The sequence below is a fragment of the Leptidea sinapis genome, chromosome 45 (genome assembly GCF_905404315.1).
Source record: "Leptidea sinapis chromosome 45, ilLepSina1.1, whole genome shotgun sequence".
Classification (NCBI taxonomy): domain Eukaryota; kingdom Metazoa; phylum Arthropoda; class Insecta; order Lepidoptera; family Pieridae; genus Leptidea; species Leptidea sinapis.
Genome location: NC_066309.1, coordinates 3,945,817 through 3,970,330, shown reverse-complemented (window position 1 = coordinate 3,970,330; position 24,514 = coordinate 3,945,817). Strand labels below are relative to the sequence as shown.

The window sequence follows — 24,514 nt, the reverse complement described above, 5'->3', positions numbered from 1 at the left end:
AAAGAGAACGTAATATTTACATCCTCTTTGGTCCAAAAGAGCGAAATCATTTAGGGAAACGGGACTGCCTTAAGCACTTAGTATTATTCGGGAACACAAAACTTAAAAATAAATAGCCACGAGCGACTGAAATCAGTAACGTCATGTGATTACACCTTTCTAAATGAGTTACTCATTACGCTTCTAAATGATTTAGTCAGTCAGAAACCATCCTTATTTCTGAATTTAGGATGTTAGTTTGCTGAATGCGATTATACTTGTCTAAATTCAGTATCGATTAAATTCAAAGTAACGACTGCATTCAATCAAGTGTAATAAGCTCTTTAACCTTATATTCTCATCTTTATTTTAATTCTATGTTTTTATCTGTGGTTTCCTCTTCAATCCACTTCAAATTCTAAATTGACTGTTGACATTGATGAAATTACTATTAAATGTCAAAATAAATAGAGCACTGCTCAAGTGCACAATATTATTTAATATTTTAAAACGAAAATAAATTTTATTTAAACTTTATCAATGCGAATTTCATCCTAAATTGACTTTCCTACAACTGCAACATTAAAAGAATGGAATTCATATTATGTTAAGAATATAAGTTTTATCTGTCGCTAAGATTAATCATGAGTTCTAAAGCACAATCGGCACCAGAGGTTTCAGTTTTACCTTCGAAATATTCGGATGGACCTTTAGGTTTAGGTTAATACTGTACACGTATTTCAAGCCTTACTTTGATTAATTCACACTCTAGTCTAAATTAAATTCCTTGTTTTTAAACTTTACAGGTGATCCAGATGATAGAAGCTTACGCAAAGTAGAAATTGAGGTTTTAATACCTAAACTTATGAGAGAAAAAGCTAAAACTGTAAAATGTGTCAAGGAAGTTGAGGAGTTCCATAATTGTGTTAAAGATTCTTCTTTATTAATGGTAATAAAGTGCAGAAAAGAAAACAATGCAATGAAAAGTTGCATGGCTAGATGGTATGGAGATGAAGATTTCAAAAAAATATGCACAAATGAATATTTAGATGAAAGGAGTAGATATAGAAGCACAGGAATAAAAAAACCAATGAAACGAGCCTAGAATTAACTAAGAACAGTTGTTAGTATACCTATAGGATAAAATAAATTAATTTAGCCTTCACTGTCATTTATTATTTGTGTTGAATTCCTAGACAAAACCAATTCTTTTACAGTGTATTTACATAAATCCTTTGGAAGTATAATGTCCTCCTCAACCGGTTTACAAACTTCAATAATAATTATCTCCTGAAAAAAACATGTCAAAAATTAGTATTTTATGTAATTCGTAGATTATTTGAAGAGGAGCCAGCAGGGTGAATATAGTAAAAATTTAAATTTTATCTCTATCTCATTACCTTAAGTGTTGATGCAGCCATCCTTACAAGTCCAAGTGTCCATAGCCAATTTTGTGGTTCTTGTTCAAACTTAATAACTACAATGAAATCCGCATGATTTATACCCGGCCCATCTCTATATATCACTGCAATTTGAATAATGCATTATTACAACACCTGTTCCTTCATTTATTCTGCTCAGAATTGAAAATAGCCATTTACAAATATTTATACAAGAACTGTGAGGTCAAAAATATATTCTAAAAGAGAAGTTAACATGTAAAGTCAAATTGACAAAAAGAAAACAAGTCATGTGTAATCTTACAGTAATCTCCTCCAAACTTTATCCCAGGTTTTACTATATATCCCTTAGATCTGTAATAATGGTACACAACATATTTCTCAACAAAATGACAATCACCGGTAAGAAAGAGGTTCCAGCATTCATTCACTTCCAGAAATTTACCATTGTTAAGAATTTTTAGGCATCCAATACTATATAGCAAAAAAAATGCTTCCTGAGTTGTGAGTGCCAACTTTTCTTCACATTTGATTATATTTAAACAGGATTTCATTTCAAATTTTTCAAAATAGTCATCACCTTCAGAATCACTATTAGGAACTATTACAACAATGTCAGCTGCTTCATTATCAGAATCCATACAACTTTTATATCCATTCCGTCTGCTATCAGAATTACAATCTTCATCACTTGAAATAAGATCAATTATATCTTTCTTTAACTCTTTTGAATGATCTTTTATAATCTTCTTGGATAGAACATTAATTTTATGCAAGAACTCATCAGCATTATTTGCCTCATGTATATTCTTAAATTTTTTGCTCCAAAATTGTCTTTTCCCATACTGTCTTTTTCTCATTATTACAGGGCAGCCATGACTCTTAATAACTTTCGGTCTGGATCTCGACTTAGTACCTTTACCAAAGTACCCCATGTGATACAACATTGCCATCTCTTCAATACTATTAATTTCCACTCCATAGCCATTGAAGTGCCCAGTAAATACTATTCTGTTTGAGCTGGCCAATGGAAATTGTATAGATGTATCCACATCCATATGTACTATATTCTTTATCTTCTGTTTATAAACTACAATGACAGTAGAACTGGCCACTTTCCAATTTTTATTTATAGAAGAATGTGTCACACACCCAATTGAAAATTATGAATCTGTGACCAAGTCAAATAATAAAAATAAATATTACTATGAAATACACCAAATCATAGAAGTAATAGGTATTAAAAAGAAAATAAAAAATAATAATGGAACAAAGGCAAAAAAAGGATGAAGACAAAACATTCGATTGTAAGTAACCGAATAGTTAAGTGTATTACTGTTTAATGTTTACGACTTATCGTAATCACCATTAAAATCTCAGAAAATCTACTCATATAATCGTATTATATTAACTGTCCTGACATTTACATTTTAAAACCTTAAACCTAGAAAATAAGTTTTTCAGAAAAGTATTTGTTTGTATTGAATTTACCTATGTATTTTAATTTCCATATTAACTTTTTTTTAAATTAAGTTATATCTTGTTCTATACATAATATTACAAGCGTTTAGCTTAGCTTAGATTTAAAGAGATAGAACAAAGAACTTAGAGCTGTAATAACTAATATAATAATATCCAATAATAATAATAATTATTAGATATTAGGAGCTCAAAATACACCATTTAGGAAACGTCATTCCGCAATCGTCAGTCGTCAATCAATTGACCATAGATATTTTTTATTTTTTGGTTCTGTTCGTCCATCTTGACATTGACCATAGATAATGAGTATATGAGTAATATACTGACAAGGATGACTCACTACAGCTACAGTACATACGTACTCAATCTGTTTTTGACATGGATACGACGGATTAAGATTGTTAAAGTTAATGTCTTTATGTAACTGGTGAGAGATATATAGGAGGAGAAAATAAACCAGAGTTAATGATAGTATACACTTTTTTTTCTGATCAATAAAAATATGAATTCGTCGAGAAAAAGTAATCTATTAAGATGTTTCCTTAATATATAGTGCAAACATATTTAATTATATTCTATGATTTATTTATTATATTATAAATATATGTATCTGTGGTCTACAGTGTGGACAACCTAACACCATTGTTTTAATATGTTTGTCTCCCTTTTTTGCAGCACGAAAAGTTTACATTAGAGAAGGTAAGCAATAGTACATAGCCCTCTATCATTCTATACATAGACAAATTTATTTCCAAAAGTCACAAGACTTCTCAGCTGAGGTTTTTCGATCTCGCTTTTTGTATATTTTCGGGGAACGATTTCCGGAGTTTCTTATAATTTTGTGCAAGTCCTTTTTCATTAAATTGTAGCCAAAATGGCTAACATTAATGAAGAGAATGTTAACAGACTCATCCCCTCTCTTGGGGATGATAAAATTGGTAAGTTACCCAGTCTAAGTTTATTTCCAGTACAAAATAATTTTTCTTACTATATAAAATGTATGATGATATGTTTTATAGATATGATTGCTGCAACCAGTGTGTTGCAAATAAGAGCAAGTGAAATTCGTACTTCTCAAATCAACTGGCAATCATATTTGCAGTAAGTATTGATTTTGTCCATATTATAGCATTCTAAAGCTACTACATTTAAATATATATTTAATTATTTATAAAGGTCGCAGATGATTAATCAGCGGGATCATGATTTCATTGTAAACTTGGACCAGCGTGGACAGAAAAATTTGCCAGACCAAAACCCTGAAGGTTGTGCCGATGTGTTCTTGAATTTGCTTACCCACATTAGCAAAGATACCACCATTCAATATGTGCTGGTACTCATTGATGACATTTTGTCTGTAAGTACATCTAAATACCATATAGTAGATATAATTTTCTGATCTATTTACTCATCACTGCACTTAAATATATATTAGAAATTAATATGAGCCCCCAATAGACCAATAGACTGTCTAATAATAGTTTTAAAGCATATGTGCTTTTAAGATTATACAATGAACTGATGTTATACCTTAGGTATTACATAAAATAATGTCTATGGTATATAATGGAGTAATGCAGTTGATATTAATACAATCTTCACACTATTTATAAAGGAAATTAGAATTAAAAAAGTAACAGTATTGATTGTTGCTTCTCCATATACTATTCTTGATTATAATATGTTTTGTGTGTACTACTTGGTTAAGTACCGCATTTATCACGGGGAGTGCTCCGTAGAGCTGTTTAACCTGATTCCTGCCGCCGAATTCCACCTTCGCACAACAAACCACAAGTTAGGATATCATCCCTACCTTCTAGATGTGTGGCGGTCCTCCACAGTACAGTTTTCAAGGAGCTTTCTTCCACGTACTACAAAGCTGTGGAATGAGCTTCCTTGTGCGGTGTTTCCGGGACAATACAACATGGGTACCTTCAAAAAAAGTGCATACACCTTCCTTAAAGGCCGGCAACGCTCTTGTGATTCCTCTGGTGTTGCGGGAGAGTGTGGGCGGCGGTGATCACTTAACACCAGATGACCCGTACACTTGTTTGTCCTCCTATTTCATAAAAAAAAGGTATCTCTTTTTGGGCAGATATATTAGTTAGTATAGTATAAATGGCTTTCTAAACTGTATTATATGGAATAGTGTGATCACATCTTGCAGGCTATTTAATGAATTAAATGTAATGCATTTTTTTAATGGCTTATTGAGTTACTTTCACCACTTATTCTCCGGTCGAAGGCTTATGCAGTGATTTAAAAATCCTAATTTGAGTTAAAATATTTGAATGTATTGTTAAAATTATTCTTCAGATGTTGATTGCATTCTTAAAAGCTTAGATCATTTTTATGTCTAGATAGCCTATGTCAGCTCTGAAAACATTAAAAAAAAAATGAGTTTAGAGTTGAGCTCTATTTTTAGCAATTCACACACACTAACACAAAGAGTCATACAAATTACAAATTGTGAGTGTAAGACATAGCTCCTTACACACACTGAAGTATTAAACCTATTTTTATTATTTACTAGCTGACCCGACAGACATTGTTCTGTATATAATAAATAAAATAATGTTTTTATATGAATTTGTCAATAATATATCATAACATCAAAAATTACTTCGTAAAATATGCACCCTGCTGTCATAATGAAATTGTTTCACAGCAGAACTGTCAAACCCTGCATCAATAAATTCTCTCATAGAAATTATGTATGGACATCAAAGGAAAAAGAAATTTGTTGTTTTTATTTAATTTAGCAGCATTTTCCTATTTATTCACCTTTTAAACCTTCTCTGGACTTCCACAAATAATTCAAGACCCAAATTTGCCAAATTGGTCCAGCCGTTCTCGAGTTTTAGCAAGACTAACGAACAGCAATTCATTTTTATATATATAGATACTAGGCATGTTTTTATCGGTTATTGTCTAACATCAAGAGACTATCTAGACCATAGGTTCTCAACATGGGCAATAACGGCCCCTTGTGGGCGTTTGAGACTCAGAGAAAATTAGGGGGATTGAGATGGCGCAGTGGGGTGTGGGTAGATTAAAAAATATAGTCTAAGAAGAAAAAAAAATACACAAAAATACTCTATAAAAAACATATTCTCAAAGTGAGTGGTAATAAGGTTGAGAAACTATGATCGAGACATATACAAGTATAGAAAGCTTAAAAGGTTAGGAACTAATTTGAATAATGTATAAAGGAATAGTCTTTAAAGATTTAATTTTAATTGTAACAATCTTAAATATTATTAGTTATTTAATGTATTCAATAAGTTTATAGATGTTTTGAGTCCATAAACATCATCAAATTCATAACTTATTCATAAATAAAAAAAACTTAGTTTTTAATCTATACTATGAATGAGTAAAACATTTTGACTACTAGTGAAAGAAATTTTTCTTTCTACCACCAGTCACTAGTAGCTTGGTATATTCATATCATTATTATGTTGTGATAATATACCATTCTACTTCATTTAAAAAATTATAGATCCTTTAACATGTTAATTGCTATTATGTGAATGTTACCAATATGGGTAAGCATTACTTACAAGTAACTTAGGTGTTACATTTTTTAACACACACAAAAGTCAAGGTAAGTACTAGTAATTGAAAAAATAGACTATTTTTGAAAATTTCAATTTTTCAAAACTGGTTTTGTGTGATATACAATAAAAATTGTTTGGGTTTCCTTTGAGGGTTTTTTAATTTTTAAATGACCATTTCCTTATTCATTTGCACAGAAAATATTTGAACACTTTTGGAATTAGTTTCGCAAGTTATTGTATTTTTTTTAAATCTTAATACATATAAATCCAATGTCCTGATGTTTGTTTCCAGTGAACTCCTAAACTAATGAACGGATTTTAATTGTCCAACTTGAGAGATAGGATAGTTTTTATTTCGATTTGGGATCCATAATCTTATATCTTTAAACAAGCAATTCTTGTATATATATATATAATCTGAATCTCGGAAACGGCTCCAACGATTTTCATAAAATTAAGTATGCAGGGGATTTCGGGGGTGATAAATCGATCTAGCTAGGTTTCAATTAAAAAAAAATGGTTTTATCCATGTTTGAATGAGAAACCACCACACACAGTACCACAACGTAGCCTATTTCTATCGTGAACCAGTAATGTGTAAGCATTACTTTGTTTCGGTCTGAAGGGCGCTGTAGCTAGTGAAATTACTGGGCAATGGGACTTAACATCTTATGTCTCAAAGTGATTAGCGCAGTTGTAGTACCGCTCAGAATTTTTGGGGTTTTTCAAGAATCCTGAGCGGCACTGCATTGTAATGGGCAGGGCGTATCAATTACCATCAGCTGGACGTCCTGTCCGTATCATCCCCTATTTTCATTAAAAAAATATAAATATTTGTATGATTCACTGTTAATTTTCTATACTTAACTCTTTCAGGAAGATAAGTCGCGGGTTAAAATCTTCCGCACTTCAAAACAAGGTAATGTGTGGCAACCCTACCTGAACTTACTGAACCGTCAAGATGAATTTATACAACACATGACTGCCCGCATCATTGCAAAGCTGGCTTGCTGGCATCCACAGCTTATGGAAAAGAGTGATTTGCACTTCTACTTGTCTTGGCTCAAGGACCAGCTCAAATCAAATGTAAGTGTTACATCTGTCTGTAGTTAATTGCATGATCTCTCATATTTTTTGAATTTCTACTCTTATGTTGTTGTGTTATATTAGTAAATGGGATACAAATTAAATTTTGCTTGAAATGATTGTCAACTTATCTTCTATAAATATTTTATTGAAACAATAATTCTTGATAAATAGGGTATATGCATATTATTTAAATCTTAGGTCATTTATATTGTATCTAGATAAACTGTGACAGCTGTGAAAACTTCGAATAAAATTGAGGTTGATGGTTGACCTCTATTTTGATTGCTCAAAATAGACACACACTAACACAAATTGACATATAAATTGCGAGTGGTAGACATACCTTGTCACACACACTTAAGTCATAAAACTGGCCTGTTTTCATTGGTTTTCTAGCAGCAAGAAAGCCTATTTAGATTTAAAAATTATCTAAGATTAATAAGAGCCAATCTTTATTACTTTAAAATACATTTTGCTGATTCTTTAATTTTGGTCAATAAATCTTTATTTTTATTATTAATTAAACTTTAACACTACAATGGTAACATGATTTAAATTAACACACATAGTAACGGGGGTGCCACGGCACCCCATATTTTTTTTTTTGTTTAATGAAAAATAAAACATTTTATTATTGAAACAAACTAAAAACAGCCTTTACTTGAGATCAATTACTAATAAAATGAAATTAGATTTTTAATAAAATGTATTTTGCTTCTTATACACAATTGAGACAAATTTCCTCACAATGTTCAGGACATGCAGGTCTTTTGCATTTTGAACAAAAAAACTTCACTTTTTTTGTCATTATTTCGAGGACAATTAACAATTTGGCGGGGATTATCACTCGCTGGAACTTCTTTGCTTCTGTTTCAATATAAGAATGGGCTTGCAAAGATCTTTGTTCTGCTTATTGATGGGGCAAAAGAGGAGCAAACATGTTAATTCTTACCTGTCAAAATACTCCCTCTAAGCTGTATGTACAAAAGGCACGTCTTCTTCTTCTGAGCCGGAAATGTCTACTTGTTCAGAATGCACAGAAACGTTATCTACATTTTCAATACTCTGATGGCTATGTTTCACTCTCTTCATCCTCGGCAATATTATTTAAGCGAGACAGCAAATAATTTTGCAATAAGTCGGAGCGTGATTGCCCGCGTGGGGTGTTGGGGCACCCCTGTTACCATCCTAAGGTTAATCTGGAAAATTTAAATATTCGAAAAGTGACGTCATTACACAGAGTAACATAGAATAATATTAATTAAAAATTACAATAAATGTTATCAATATTCAACCTATCCTCACAATTTGTTGTTTGTTGATATGAGCTATGATGTCATAGTCCACACCAAAATGGCAAGGTTTCAGTGTCAGTTCAGTTCTATTTAATTCAAATTCAGTATTGTTCATTTTTATTCATTATTACTAGCTGACCCAGCAAACGTTGTATTGCCATCATAGTTAACATCAGTAGTTTTTCTACCAACTATAGTTAAAATTAAGTTTTTTTTTTACCTCTTGAGAGAGTTAGAAAGATACAAAGATTCTAATTAGTTATTAATTTTAAACTATTCTTTCAATTTGATTTCTGAACGACAGGGGACACATCAAAGGAAAAACAAATATGTTGTTTTTTTTTAATTCCGAACATTTTCATATTTATTCACCTTTTAAACCTTCTCTGGACTTCCACAAATAATTCAAGACCAAAATTATCCAAATCGGTCCTGCCGTTCTCGAGTCTTAGCGAGACTAACGAACAGCAATTCATTTTTATATACATATATAGATTTCATGTATGTATTATTAATATAATATATAATGATTTTAACAAAAATATGCATATTCCCTGTTAATCAATATATAGAAGGGAAACTGTATAGTGTGAATATGTATACAATAATGTATAGTAGCTGCATGATGCTAATGCTTTTTATTTTTGTTTTATATTAATGCGGTATTTAATATAATTAGTGTATAATAACAGAAAAGTTTATAAAACAATGTGATTATTCACCTTTATTTATAATTATTAATAGTGCTTGGCCAAGTGACCTAAAAGTGTGTCTGACATTGACAGGATAGGAGAAAATATAATACAAATTAATAATATCCACGAGTCTCAAATTCTAAAAGGTTGTTTTGTTACATCCCATTGGTGATTTATCGTGGGATGACCGCCACAGATTGTGCAAAGCTATTTTACAACTGAGACAACATCTGCAAAATACGAAAGTGCCGTAAAAATAAATAGTTGATTTCTCGTGATATCGTATCTATTAAAATTCAATTATAAATAGCAGTGCTTTTAATCATTTAATCAACGGACAAGTTTTTTCTAGCAGTAATTCAGAGAGGTTTATAATTGGGAGGCTCGTTTGCATAGGAGGCCGGCTAGATTATTGGTTCTACAACGGCGCCTATTTCTGCGGTGAAGCAGTAATGTGTAAGCATTGCTGTGTTGGGGTCTGAAGGGCGCCGTAGCTAGTCAAATTACTGGGCAAAGGAGACTTAACATCTTATATCTCAAGGTGACGAGCGCAAGTGTAGTGCCGCTCAGAATTTTTGGGGTTTTTTCAAGAATCCTGAGCGTGATTGCATTGTAATGGGCAGGGCGTATCAATTACTATCAAGCTGAATGTCCTGCTCGTCTCGTCCCTTATTTTCATAAAAAAAAATTGTTATAAATAGCTAAGTATAAGTTTTCGTTGCACTCACTGTGGATGTACTATTAAAAAAGTTTTTACATTTGTAAAACTATCAAATCGTGTTTTCTTTTTACGTTTTTAAATATTTGTTAAACTTTATATGAGCAGCCATCAATTTAAATTCGTTGTGTGAAATATTGAATTTTGTGTTTTTTTTTTATAAACTCCTTTAATAATAATTGACTATAATTATTTTATTGTTAATGTTTCAACAAGTAAAACATTTATTATGTATTATATAAGTATATTGTATATTAGTTTATGTATTAGCTTAACCTTTGAAATTTTATTCATAAATTCTGTAAATAAATAATGTCTTAATATTGGTATGCTATGCTTGGCAGTTTCATACCCATTACGTTGCTAATAACATTAACTATATCCGTAATACGTTCATAGTTCTATCACTGATACACATGCATCGCGGGGTCGTAGAAGACGTTGTTGCATAAGTGACTGAGAGGTTTGTTTTCTGGTAAGGCGGAGAAAGTGTCTGCCGAGTTAGAGCATGCTGAGCAGGTTATGTTGGAGCACGAGAAACAAAATTTCTCCGATAAACACATTAGACATCACAAGGAGAAGAGCGGTGACAAAACGAACGGATCGAACGATAAATATTCGGCCCTTTACAGTTCGTTCGACGTACTGAAATCGCATGAGGACTTACCACCGGGCCTGCACAAGGTATTCTATGTTGACGTCACGACAAGATATTGTACTTGTTCATAACTTCTATTGACTAACTCCTTAAGACTGTTATACTAAACTTACCTACTCTGTGACTTGTTAATAACATTGTTGTGAATTATAAAACTAACGAATGCGGTTGTGCTTTGGATGAAGTTGAAAGATAGCTATTAAGGATGTATTGTAAATTTTAATGGTATATAATTACTAAATGCGATGAATATTGTGCTTTGATGAAATTTTCTATTGTATATACTATTTTGTGTCGTGTAGGTATATAGACTGTATTGTTGTACAAAGAGTACATATTTATTAAACTTGCATATTGGTAAATATCAAGTATACGACTGCTATGATCTTCTTTCAGGGTTTTTTTAGGGAATAAACTAACATAAATTGATGTTTATTTTTCTTGAAGTTAACTTTTGACTTGTCCCTTGTCTTTAGCGTATGTATCACATATATTCTTTCTTTTTAATTCTGTACATATTTCTTCTATTAATTTAAAAATAAATTTATCACTTGTGTAATGAAAAACTATTCTTCTGACTGATATGGAAATATTATCACATTTAAGATATAGTTTCTTTTGTTTCCAATATATACATTATATGGATAAAATATTGTTCGTATTTTAGTAGTATACCTCGTCCAACCATTTATTTTACTTTTGACAGCTCAAGTACTAAACAACTAGTGACATTCTGTTATGGTACCGATTCCATTACTTAACTATCGGTAATCAATAAATCGACATCACTATGATGATGGTATTTAAAAACAAGGTATCTGTTATTTTTGCTCTTTTTATTGTTATTTTTTAACATACTGGCGTGAAAATAACAAAGATATGTCACATAGTTAACTTTAAGGATTTGTTTGCATACGTTATATATAACTGGTCAATATTTAAGCTAAAAAGGTTTTTTTTTAATGATTTTCAGATTGAAAAAAATATAAAAAAGTTTTGGATAAGTTTCGCTACAATATTCTATTAATAAATATTCATCGGTAGCTACTATCGGGACCGAGGAGAGAGTCGCATCACTAGTGAAGAGAAAAAATAGCGCCAAAGATAAATAAATGCCTGTCAAAAATTATTTCGGAACTTCAAGGCGTGCTTATGTCAAAAGTAAATTAATTGGTTGGACGTGGTGTAATACAATGGAATATAAATTTATATGTATATGCATATCTATGTTCGAAAAGTTGCAATGTTGTCTTACATGTAATTTATAATGAATAATTGCTATGGCTTTATATGTTATTAGTTACTTCTTTTCCTATCAATTTAAATTTTAGACTAAGGCTTGTTAAAACCTCATTGAAGGAGAATAAATATTATGTTTAGTCCAAATAGTGCTAAAATATCTTGGAGATTTTTGATTTGTATTTTAATGTTTTACGCAATCTTACAGTCATAATCTTTATGTATGCAACCAATACAAGTTAAGGTTAAAACTAAGCACTTTTAAATTCAAGCAGCTTGAGTTGAGCACTTTTAAATTCAAGCAGTTTGCGTTGAGCACTTTTAAATTCAAGCAGCTTGAAGTAAGCACTTTTTAATACAAATTAGGCTTTAAGTAAGCACTTTTAAATGTTCGGAAAAGTAGAGTAATAAAAATTCACGACTGTTGCAATATATTTTTTTATAATACCTTGCTGACACAGGAGATGTTTTTGTCAGTTTTATATCTCATGTGTATATGTGTGTACAGAACAACGACTACATCCAGTCAGTGGCCCGCTGCCTGCAGATGATGCTGCGTGTTGATGAGTACCGTTTTGCCTTCCTCTCCGTCGATGGCATCTCTACACTGCTTTCCATTCTGGCTTCTCGAGTTAACTTCCAGGTACCATAAATAAAAAGAGTGGGATGTACTTATGTAGGTATGCACGCAAGAAGTTATACTTCTTTGGCCGAACAAAGCAAAAATCCTTCAAATTATTTATTCATCGTGATATTCTACGTTTGTAGAAAGAACATTATTGTAAAAATCTTGCTACGATGGTTTTGACAATTAATTATTAAGTAACGAATACGGCTGTACGGGCTTGAACCCTTTGCCTATCCTAATAATGGACAAAGAAACCAAAAAAAAATAACGAATGTCGCAAACGTCAGAAAATTTTAGGATCTAACTTCACCCTGTTACTATTGTGCTACAGTGATGCGCGCGCATCTTAAAATTTCAAATTCAATTTTTTTTATTCAAAATAGGATGTGACATCACTTATTGAAAGTCAAAAACTACCACCCATTCCAAAATGAATGCCTCAGACCTGAGAAAAATGGGCGCAACAAACTCAGCGGGCTTTTTTTTTTCATCGAATAAATATGTTTACAAAGTAATATTGTATAATTAAACTTATTATTTAATAGCCTGAGGGCGGTCACTCCATTCCCAATTTGTGGTATCATTAAGAAAGTCATTTATGTTATAGTAACCTTTACCGCACAAACGTTTTTTAACAATTCTTTTGAATAACGTTATACTTTTGTTTTGAACATTTTCTGGGATCTTGTTGTAAAGCATATACATCGCCCCACAAAAGACTTACTAACTCGACTTAGCCGAGTAGTAGGCATCATAAGTTTGTCTTTTCCTGGTGTTAACATTATGGTTAAGACAGTTTCTGGCAAATTCACATATGTGCCTATGAACATACATTACATTATCAAGAATATATTGAGAAGCAACAGTCAAGATGTTAATTTCTTTAAATTTTTCTCTCAATGATTCTTTAGGACCTAGGCTATAAATAGCGCGAATAGCCCTCTTCTGCAGCACAAATATTGTATTAATATCGGCAGCGTTGCCCCATAGCAATATACCATAGGACATAATACTATGGAAATAACTAAAGTATACTAGTCGCGCCGTATCTATGTCAGTTAATTGTCTAATCTTTTTAACCGAGTATGCTGCAGAAGTAAGTCTGTTCGCCAATCCTTCAATATTCCCCAATGTAATTTGGAATCTAGAGTTATGCCAAGAAATATAGCAGATTCCACCGGTTCTATCACCTCTCCGTTTAACAAAACATTTGCATTTATATTTTTGACATTTGGTAACTCTCATAATTTTTTTACAACGCGCCTAAGAAGTATAACTGCGAAAATATTTGTCTGCTAGTGATCTTTTCAATAATCAAGTTTTAGTTACACGACATTTTTACCCGACTGCGCGACGCAATGGAGTGCAGTTGATCAGAATGTGTTCCTTTGTTTTATTAGGGATAAACGAGTGGGTGGATTTTGATAATTCTTCTTCAATCGAATTGTCTCTATTTTGCGAATTACATTAAACCAGTTTTTAAAACATGTTTGTAATTTTTATTTTAGTAAAATTGTTGTTATTCGATGAAACATCTTCTCACTAAAGTAACCTGTATTGGATTTCCACATTCTAATGCAACACCCCAGAAAATATACAAAGTGCATGTCTCCATTATATATTAAAGAGTATTTAATATTAAAAACTATTTGAATATAACCTAAATGACTTTATAATGTCCACTAGGATATTTCATTAATGTAATGCAAAAAAATCTTATACCTTTAAACAAGCAATTCTTGTATATATAGATTTAATGTACATCTCGGAAATGGCTCCAACGATTTTAATGCAATTTATATACAGGTAGTTTCGGGGGCGAGAAATTGATCTAGGTTTCAATTTAAAAAAATGTAGTTTTATCCGTGTTTTAATGAGAAACAGCTACAATAACATTAGAATACAAAGGCAAATTTCGCCACTATCTACAAGACTATACTAGCTCAGATGGGACCCCGGTTCGAATCAAGATGTCCTATTAGTTTTTTTTTTGTTCAACATTTGTACATTCTTAAGAATCCGAGCAAGGCTCGGTCGTCTAGATATTTATGTGTTAATCGTGCTAAAATGTATGATGTTTTAAATTTCATTGACATCCATTTATGTATTATGAGACTATTGGGTGATCAGGTCGATGATGTTAAGATAATTTAACAATTTCTGTATACTGTTAACAGGTACAATACCAGCTGGTGTTCTGCCTGTGGGTGCTCACCTTCAACCCGCTGCTTGCAGAAAAGATGAACAAGTTCAACGCGATCCCGATACTGGCGGACATACTCAGCGACTCTGTCAAGGAGAAGGTCACGCGTATCGTGCTCGCCGTCTTCAGGAACCTGATCGAGAAGACAGAGGATCAACAGGTACTGATAAGGCACAAGTATGCAGAATTCAGGAATGTGATAGTGATGTGACTTAAGTATGACTATAATCATGAGTGTGTCGATAAATTTAAATAATGCTATAAGTTTACCATTTAACACTAGCTTAAATTATAGCTTTTTTCATCATTTTAACTTAATAATTAAATCTCAAATTTTTACGCCTTTCTTCTTACATGTGTAAAATATATGTAGACCTTTCTCATGTTAGGCTTTAAAAAAAAAACTCCTCTTTGTTGGAACCAAACCTGATGGAATCTCAAATGATGGATTAGTCATTATTGAAATCAAAAACAATAACACAGGATCGCAACTTGAATAACTTAAGGTTTTACTATCGCAGAACTTAACATAAATCCTACGGTTTGTTCTGCTATGTATTAATCTCAGCCTATATGTATCGACATGCCATGGACTATGATTGTGGATGAACAAAACTTGTATAGGATTAACATTAAACTATAGCTGCATGTGTAAAGACAATAATATGTTAAATACAATTAATGTATTTACATGCTAAAGGAGTTAAGATTTTTTTTATTTTTTTTTATTTAATAATATTGACACACTTTACACAAATTATCTTGCCCCAAACTAGGCATAGCTGTACTATGGGGACAAGACAACAATATATTTAATACAATATACTTACTTAAACATACATAAATACATATAAACATCCATATTCTTCATATAAATGATTTCATCTACCGGGATTCAAACCCGGGACCTCTAGCTTAGTACTCAGGATCACTAACCATTCGGCTATATGGGTCGTCAAGTTAGGATTTATGTTTGAAGGGTGAAAAACAATAATAAACTGGAGTATTCTTATTGAACAATTTAACTTTCAGGTTGCAAAAGAGCACTGTATCGCTATGGTGCAATGTAAGGTGTTGAAGCAATTGTCCATTCTGGAACAGAAGCGCTCTGATGATGAGGATATCATGAATGATGTGGACTTCCTCAATGAACGCTTGCAAGCATCAGTGCAGGACCTGAGCTCCTTCGATCAGTATGCTACTGAAGTTAAAAGTGGACGGTATGTATCTTCTTCTTCTTCATACAGGCGCTTTCCGCAACGTCATATGCGCCTATTTTGCGTGCGAGAGCGGTAGAGGCTACTCCGACCAGCCAAGCTCCTCCAAGAAGTCACCCAACTTCTTAACGTCTCGGAAGACTTCCCGAAGAGCGCCTGGTGACCCCAGATGCTTCGCCCTGTAGTTTGCCACCTCACTTCATTCCAGCAGGATGTGAGCGGCTGTTTCCTCTGGCCACCTAGACACCTATATTAAAAAGATGCCTGTTAAAATTGCCGTGACCTGAGGCCGCACATAATATTAATCTTAGTCGACACCGATTAAGTTGTAAGATTTCCCTGGTAAAACTCAAGTCAGCGCAAGGTAAATCTGCTTTGACTGGCCTGCACTCCTCAAGGCTATCGCAGTATTGTTGATGTACGGTATGCATTATGTTCTTATTAGTTGATAATGTGACTTTATATCGCCATGCCATACCAATAATGTTAGATCTGCAAGTATATAATGCTAGTTATTATGTTATGTATATGCTATGTATTAATGTAATGAAATGTAAATATATTTCATTAGATCTATTGGTTTCAATTGTGTTTTGAAGAATTTTCCAATCAGAGGCTAGCATTCAAATATAACCGCCAACGCCGAATATAAATTGTTTTATTAATAAATCGGCATGAACATTTATAGCGGCAAAGGGGTTAATATTATTATTATTTGAGACAAACGTTTTTTAAAAAGAAATATGACTGTAACTAGTTAATAACAGAATACTGAAAAAAATACATTATTAAAAAATTACTATTTAATATATTATGATGCAAAATTTTGTAACATTTAAATTTTTTTTTGCGTGCAATCGGAAAGACGAATACGGAAGATGAATGTGTGGTATGGTGAAGAAAAACATCGCGAGGAAATAAGAATACTTGGGAATAAATTCAATGGTTGTGTGTGGGTGTTGATCAAATCGCAATGAGCCATTGTTGTCGACTAAAAACTACAGTACTAAAAGGGCTTAAATTCTGGGCCATAATAGTTGAAAAAAAAATATGACGGTTGAAGGCCGGTCACATAGTCAGAATAACCGTGGTTGTCCATTAACTTGTGGGCTTTTAACACGACAGTAAGTAAAACAAAGTTACAATCGTAAAAGTAGGTACACGTCACAATCGCAGCAGTTACGATTACGTAATAAGAATGTGGTGTTGGCTACGCGTGCGACACAACCGCTTCGCTCGATAGTTTACCAGTGGGAGGCTCCTTTACATGGGATGCCGGCTAAATTATGGGTACCACAACGGCGCCTATTTGTGCCGTGAAGCAGTAATGTGATAGCATTACTGTGTTTCGGTCTGAAGGGCGCCGTATCTAGTGAAATTACTGGGCAAATGAGACTTAACATCTTATGTCTCAAGAGTGCAGTTGTAATGCCGCTCAGAATGTTTAGGTTTTTCAAGAATCTTGAGCGGCACTGCATTGTAATGGACAGGACGTATCAATTACCATCAGCTGAACGTCCTGCTCGTCTCGTCCCTTATTGTCATAAAAAAAAAGTTCTTCCCTGTCTGCTCAGCGCCCACTCTCTTCCGCACTCGCACCGCACGCAGATGACACCCGAATGTAAACATCTTCGTTCTCGTTTCTTGCTTCGAGGCTTTCATGACTACGACATTTTTCAGGTTGGAATGGTCGCCTGTGCACAAGTCGGCGAAGTTCTGGCGCGAGAACGCGGCGCGTCTCAACGAGCGCGGACAGGAGCTGCTCCGGACGTTGGTTCACCTGCTGGAGAAGAGTCGCGACCCAGTCGTGTTGGCCGTAGCCTGCTATGACATCGGCGAGTACGTGCGTCACTACCCGCGCGGCAAGCAGTACGTACCAACCTAACGAAACTATACTATGAAACGTACATTGATAGATGACAGGTATAATCTTGTCAAAAACGGAGATAGCCGAAATCCACTACGTTTTGACAACTGTTCGCTTTCAAACTTAGCCGGATTATACTTCGTCGCCATATTATTTACCAGTGTGAGGCGCCTTTGCACAGGATGCCGGCTAGATTATGGGTACCACAACGGCGCCTATTTCTGCCGTGAAACAGTAATGTGTAAATATTACTGTGTTTCGGTCTGAAGGGCGCCGTAGCTAGTGAAAATACTGGGCACATGATACTTAACATCTTACGTCTCAAAGACACGAGCGCAATTGTAGTACCGCTCAGAATTTTTCGGTTTTTCAAGAATCCTGAGCGACACTGCATTGTAATGGGCAGAGCGTATCAATTACCATCAGCTGAACGTCGTGTCCGTCTCGTCCCTTATTATCATAAAAAACTATATTGTAATTACTATTTCAAACTTATGTCAAATCTCACTGCACGTTTCATACTAAACTAAATTTCAATTCTTACGTAGGCAGTCCTGCCTCTTATTACGTAGTATTTACATCCTCTTTGGTACGAACCTACAACTGTTTTTTTTTTAAATAAATAATAATTATATTGACACACTTTTACACAAATTATCTTGCCCCAAACTAGCCATAGCATACTATGGGTGAAAGACAACGATATGTTTAATACAATATACATATTAAAAATCCATGACTCTGAAACAGACACCCGGTGGTTTTACCAGTGGGAGGCTCCTTTGCACAGAAAGCCGGCTAGCGCCTACTTCAACCGTGAAGCAGTAATGTGTAAGCATTACTGTGTTTCGGTCTGAAGGGCGCCGTAGCCAGTGAAATTACTGGGAAAATGAGACTTAACATCTTACGTCGCAAGGTGACAAGCGCAGTTGTAGCTACTCAGAATATTTGGGTCTTTCAAGAATCCAGAGCGGCACTGCTTTGTAATGGGCAGGGCGTATCAACTACCATCAGCTGAACGTCATGCTCGTCTGATCCCTTATTATCATAAAAAAAAGTTATGTATGTAATCAATAATTGTTCAGCATCATCGAGCAACTGGGCGGGAAACAACGCGTCATGTACCTGCTGAGCCACGACGATCCCAACGTGCGCTACGAGGCCCTGCTCGCTGTTCAGAAACTGATGGTCCACAATTGGTGAGTCTTACGTCAGCGACACACTACCGTCCAAAATACTAACATGATTGAAGTTATAGGTACTTCTTTAGGCGCGTTATGAAAAAATTATGAGAGTAAAATTTTAAGATGCGCGCGCATCACTGATACACAAAAGTAACAGGTTGAAGTTGTTTGAAAATTTATTGAAATAGGCGATACTTTACGGAAATCCATAATTATTAAAGTGATTTGAGTTTTCTTTAGTGTTAATTCCGCCGCTTTAAACAATTCGACACGTGTTTCGCCTCTATACGAGGCATCCTCAGGATGTGTTGTCGCGCCAAAATCTGGCACGAGACTGAATCAAATGAGAAAATCACCAATTCTATACTCGCGTCAAAAATCTCTCAACAGCACAACTTTCTTCCCCCAAAATTTCATTGCTACAAAAAGGCCTTAAATACAATATCAGACCGGGTCTGAACCAAAAAACCCTTCATACATTGGCAGTAGATTCAGAAGTGGCGTGGGTTAGAAGTCAACAAGATATGGCCGTTAGATTTCAAATTTCGACTCTTGATAAAACCATCGTGTACCACATATAACCAATATACTTCAGATAAACATGTTTTTCGTTCTTTACAAAATAAATTAAATCAAGAAAATTTAGTCATTTCAAAGGGCGATAAAGTTAATTGCATTGTTATTGTAAATAAAAACGATTATGAACAGAAAGTAAATGATATAATACAAACCGACGATTTCGAACATCTGAACTCAGACCCCACTAAAAATTTTACATCACAATTAAAAGAGTCCATCAAAAATACTTCATTTATTTCTCCAAGTACATTAAAATACGTAGTTCCCATGAACCCGCAACCCCCCATCTTATACGGTTTACCTAAAATTCACAAAGAAAATAATCCTGTCCGTCCAGTAGTTTTTTATATCGGTGCCCCGACGTACGACCTTGCCAAAAAACTTAATGTGATAATAAAAAACAAATCTTTATTCAATACTCAGTATAGTTTGAAAAATAGTCTAGATTTGATAAATAAAGTAAATTATTGTCTCTCGATGTATTTAGATAGTTTATTTACCAATGTTCCATATGAACAATGTTTAATTATCCTTGATGACCTCTTTGAAACACAGAGGATACATCCCGGTGAAAAGGATGACATCATCAATCTTACTAGGTTGTATGAAACAAAATTACTTTAAATTCAAAAATCAATTCTATCGCCAAAAGGAAGGATTAGCAATGGGATCACCATTAAGTCCAATTATGGCTGAAAGCTTTATGGATAATTTTGAGTGTAATTACGTGGTGAGAGACCCACATATCCTGTTTTATTACCGATACGTTGACGACGAAGTAATTTGCTGGACAGGCACCGAACGTCAAATCGATCTTTTCATTAATAAAATTAAGAAGATCCACCCTAAAATAAAGTTTAAATTGGAATTCGAATCAAACCAATCTATAAAATTTTATTGATTGGATTTAACATTAACAAGAGTAAATAATAAATTAGAATTCCAAATCAATAGAAAGCCGTCATATACAGATATTGCTATCTCGCCAACCCGTACAACATAAACTAGCAGCCTTCCGCTGCTATGTTCACAGATTAATGTCAGTCCCACTGTCCCGTGACAAATTCGGGAAAGAAAATACAATATACCAAATCGCGGTTTCCAACGGCTATACAAAACAGTTAGTGAATAAATTAATTAAAAATAAACAAATTAAAAAAAACATTTAATTAATTCAGAACTTTATCCCGACCCACCACAATAAAATACCAAATATGTAGGTAGTTTGACATATATTGGTCCAATATCAGATAAAATAGCTAAAATATTTAGGAAAAACAATATTAATGTGTCCTTCCGCACGAATAACAATATCAATCGAATATGTAATGGCAAAGATCGATTAAATAATTCCGAAAAATCCGGCGTTTATAAACTAAGTTGTGACACTTATAACGGGGTATATATAGGTCAAACAGGTCGAAATTTCGAAATTAGATTTAAGGAACATATTGCCGCGTTTAGGAATAATCATCCCGAAAAAGCACACTTCGCGAAATATTTAATTGACACTGGTCCCTCACTCGGAAACAATAATAATTTTAATATTTTACATACACATGAAAAAGGATTTCACTTGAAAAAATATTTAACAAAAAAAAAAACAACCGCCTTCAAAAACACTATTCCAAAACAATAACACTAAAAAGTATAAAATAATTGCGTATTTTTATACAATCTAATTAATTAATCTCATTCTAGTTACCGATTATTGTAATTTTTGGAATCGGTGTCCTTCCGCCGCAACCCGCTCTATGTAGTAACAAACCTATCTTGGATGACACCGACTCCAAAAATTACAGTAATCATAACTAGAATAAGATTAATTAATTAGATTGTTTAAAAATACGTTATAATTTACATTTTTGAATGAACAAACAAATTTAGTCCCTTCACCATTGTTACGTATCTCTTCCGGGGTTAATACGTCACAACAGCCGACCAATCACAGCGCGTCATTTCATGGGACGAGGGTATAAAACAGCGGCTCATTTGATTCAGTCTTGTGCCAGATTTTGGCGAGACAACACGTTCTGAGGATGCCTCGTGTAGAGGCGAAACACCTGTCGAATTGTTTAAAGACAAATATTGGCGGAATTAACACTAAAGAAAACTCAAATAATTTAAGTTGTTTCCTAAAATTTTCTGACGTTTGCGTCATTCGTTTTTTTTGTTTCTTCGACCATTATTTGGACAGGCAAAGGGTTCAAGCCTATACAGCGTATTCACTATTTAATATTATTAATTGTCAAAGCCATCTTCGCTACACAAAATTGGTCTGTCTAAAAACGTAAAATAGCAAGAAGAATAAATCATTTTAATGATTTTTGCTTCGTTAGGCCAAAGAAGTATAACTTCTGCATACAAGTACACACATATTTTTTTATGACCAACAAAGTACTATACACTGTTAAGTAGCACAACCAGGATATATGAGAAGTTGTCGTGTCAATGACACTGATAAATGTCAATGGGACTTGGTGATTAGAAATATAAACTTGAAAGATCATTGTGAATATTGTGAAATAAAATAATTATAAATTTATCTCCATAGAGAATCGACATCGGCTATACAGTAACCTTAAGTGTCGTTTCTTTTAATTACAGAGAAACACAACTTGTTTTTGTTAGACGATGGCTAAAATATCGATATATAATACGAAGCCACGATTGTATGCTTGTTTTAACTCAGCAACACAGCTTTGCGTTGTCGTTTTAAAAATTATTTGATTACGTAAGGGGCAGTTTCTTGGCAAGCTGAGGCGGTTGCAAGAGGTCGCTTCTAGGTTTCTTTTTAACATACATTATGTGAAAAATTTTAATTTATCTGTAAATAAGGTTCACAACGCGCTTGTTAAATTAAATGATTTGTCATTGCGACGACATTAAGAAGAAAAAAACATATACAAAATTGAATTTGCGGTAAACAACATGCACGCATCGCTCAGAAATCTGTGCCGGCGCTGCAACTAGACGCAGATCGGGACAGACGCATGTGTACGTAGCCTTTAGTACGTATATATATTACAAATCTGCTCTACGCTGCGCTGCGTGGACCTGCGTCCACAGACCACAGACCGAAACATTAATTTTTACACATTACTGTTTCACGGCAGAAATAGGTGCCGTTGTGGTAATCATAATCTAGCCGGCATCCTGTGCAAAAGAGCCTCCCACTGGTGGAAGAATTATAACGAAAGATAACATAATTTCTTTAAACTAAACCAAGTGTGTCTGAAGGGCGCCGTAGCTAGTGAAATTTCTGGGCAAATGAGACTTGACAACTTATGTCTCGAGGTAATGAGCGCAGTTGTAGTGCCACTCAGAATTTTCAAGAATCTAATCGAATCACTAATTTGTAACTAATTGTAATGGGCAGGGCGTATCAATAACCAGATGCTAAACGTCCATCTCGTTCCTTATTTTCATGTAGAAAAAAAAAACTAAGTGATATACAAATACTGAGATCATTACTATTTCTTCAGGGAATACCTCGGCAAGCAATTGGAGAAAGAGCAGATTGACAAGCAGTCTGGTGGTGCTACTGCGGTCGGAGCTAAAGCCTAAAAGAAAATGTCTGCGGACTATTTTTAATGTATTTAACGTTGTTATTGTTATTTAAATTGGTTAAAATGTTAGCCGCAATGTTATGGGACAAGTATTATTTCAGTGTAAATAAATAACCATCGTTTTAATTATTTGATGTTTTATCTGTTTGAGATTCAAATATTACATGTTTTCAAATGTAAATATGTAGTGCAATGTTAATAGTTAAAATTAATAACTTGTTTGAAATTATTTATGAAACGAAATATATTTATGAGATATGTAAAGATTACATTCCTGTGCGAGTTCACATTACGAACACCCATTTGCTTATTAGATATCTTGAAATTTTAGAAATAGCACCTCGTTATTGTGTAATGACGCGCCATTAAAATGTGAAATTACTTATACATTATTGTTTTATTTGAGATCATTTAAATTCCCTGATGTTGCAGGATGTATTTTTTCAGCATTTGAGTCATCCCACTGGTTGACATAAAAGTTGGAATATAATTTTAAACACCACACGGTTTGATTAAGGTTCGGGTCACATTGATCGATGAGGTTCGACGCCTTCTCCATACAAAAAGAGCTCAAAGATTGGAAGGACGTACCTACGCATTCTTTCGAATCGACGCGGACGCGACCAATGCGTTCCGGCCGCAGGCTGACACGGCCAACGCGTGGTAAGATCGAAAACATTGATCTATTTATAGGTATATTATCAGGGGAAATTCGTTTTTTCCGTACAGCTGCGTACTCCACCATAAGCGGGCGATCGACAAAATGTACTAGTGTGTTACTTTTCAATCGGCAAAGTGCGAAAGGCAATCAATGTATCTCGACTCTTATGTAACCAAATCTACAGTCAAAACCAAAAATGTTATTTTAATGTTTAGAGTTCTACAAATAGTCGATCCTATGTCTGCCAGTTGAGTTATGAGCAAAACACCATGCCTGACACTACTGCATATTGTTGGATTGCGATCCTACTTGTTTCCTAATCAATACACCGGATAGTTATTGCAAAGACGCCATAAATTAGTATCTATATTATATATTAATTTTTTTAACATCATAAGTCTTTAGGTATATATTTGACAATACTTTGATATGCAAAAAATTGAGATCAATCTTAATGGATAGGAAATACAACAGATTTATAAAAAAATATA

At 33.8% G+C, this 24,514-nt stretch overlaps 3 protein-coding genes across 7 annotated transcripts; 2 read left to right on the top strand and 1 right to left on the bottom strand.

Annotated features, from left to right (window-relative positions):
* The first annotated feature begins 429 nt into the window (after positions 1 to 429).
* On the top strand, positions 430 to 1,144 carry LOC126977541 (COX assembly mitochondrial protein homolog). Its single transcript, XM_050826398.1, has 2 exons — positions 430 to 699; positions 786 to 1,144. The coding sequence occupies exons 1-2, from the start codon at positions 624 to 626 to the stop codon at positions 1,082 to 1,084; spliced, it is 375 nt and encodes a 124-aa protein (XP_050682355.1). The 5' UTR covers positions 430 to 623; the 3' UTR covers positions 1,085 to 1,144.
* On the bottom strand, positions 1,134 to 3,053 carry LOC126977503 (tRNA-splicing endonuclease subunit Sen2). Of its 2 annotated transcripts, none has more exons than XM_050826352.1 (4): positions 2,871 to 3,053; positions 1,780 to 2,550; positions 1,380 to 1,504; positions 1,134 to 1,269 (listed from the first exon to the last, which is right to left on the bottom strand). In XM_050826352.1, exons 2-4 carry the CDS (start codon positions 2,435 to 2,437, stop codon positions 1,135 to 1,137), a joined length of 918 nt encoding a protein of 305 aa, XP_050682309.1. In that variant the 5' UTR covers positions 2,438 to 2,550; positions 2,871 to 3,053; the 3' UTR covers position 1,134. The 2 variants fall into 2 exon arrangements, with proteins under 2 accessions (XP_050682309.1, XP_050682308.1); XM_050826351.1 differs by having other exon boundaries at positions 1,684 to 2,550; positions 2,871 to 3,050.
* LOC126977478 (V-type proton ATPase subunit H) lies at positions 2,584 to 23,749 on the top strand. Of its 4 annotated transcripts, XM_050826317.1 has the most exons (12): positions 2,584 to 2,686; positions 3,537 to 3,560; positions 3,881 to 3,962; positions 4,038 to 4,218; positions 7,298 to 7,507; positions 10,699 to 10,902; positions 12,624 to 12,758; positions 14,921 to 15,106; positions 15,979 to 16,166; positions 17,844 to 18,032; positions 19,116 to 19,229; positions 23,279 to 23,749. In XM_050826317.1, the coding sequence occupies exons 1-12, from the start codon at positions 2,644 to 2,646 to the stop codon at positions 23,358 to 23,360; spliced, it is 1,638 nt and encodes a 545-aa protein (XP_050682274.1). In that variant the 5' UTR covers positions 2,584 to 2,643; the 3' UTR covers positions 23,361 to 23,749. The 4 variants fall into 4 exon arrangements, with proteins under 4 accessions (XP_050682274.1, XP_050682276.1, XP_050682275.1 ...); XM_050826319.1 differs by lacking the exon at positions 10,699 to 10,902 and having other exon boundaries at positions 2,588 to 2,686; XM_050826318.1 differs by lacking the exons at positions 2,584 to 2,686; positions 3,537 to 3,560 and adding an exon at positions 3,614 to 3,799.
* The last annotated feature ends 765 nt before the right edge of the window (positions 23,750 to 24,514 follow it).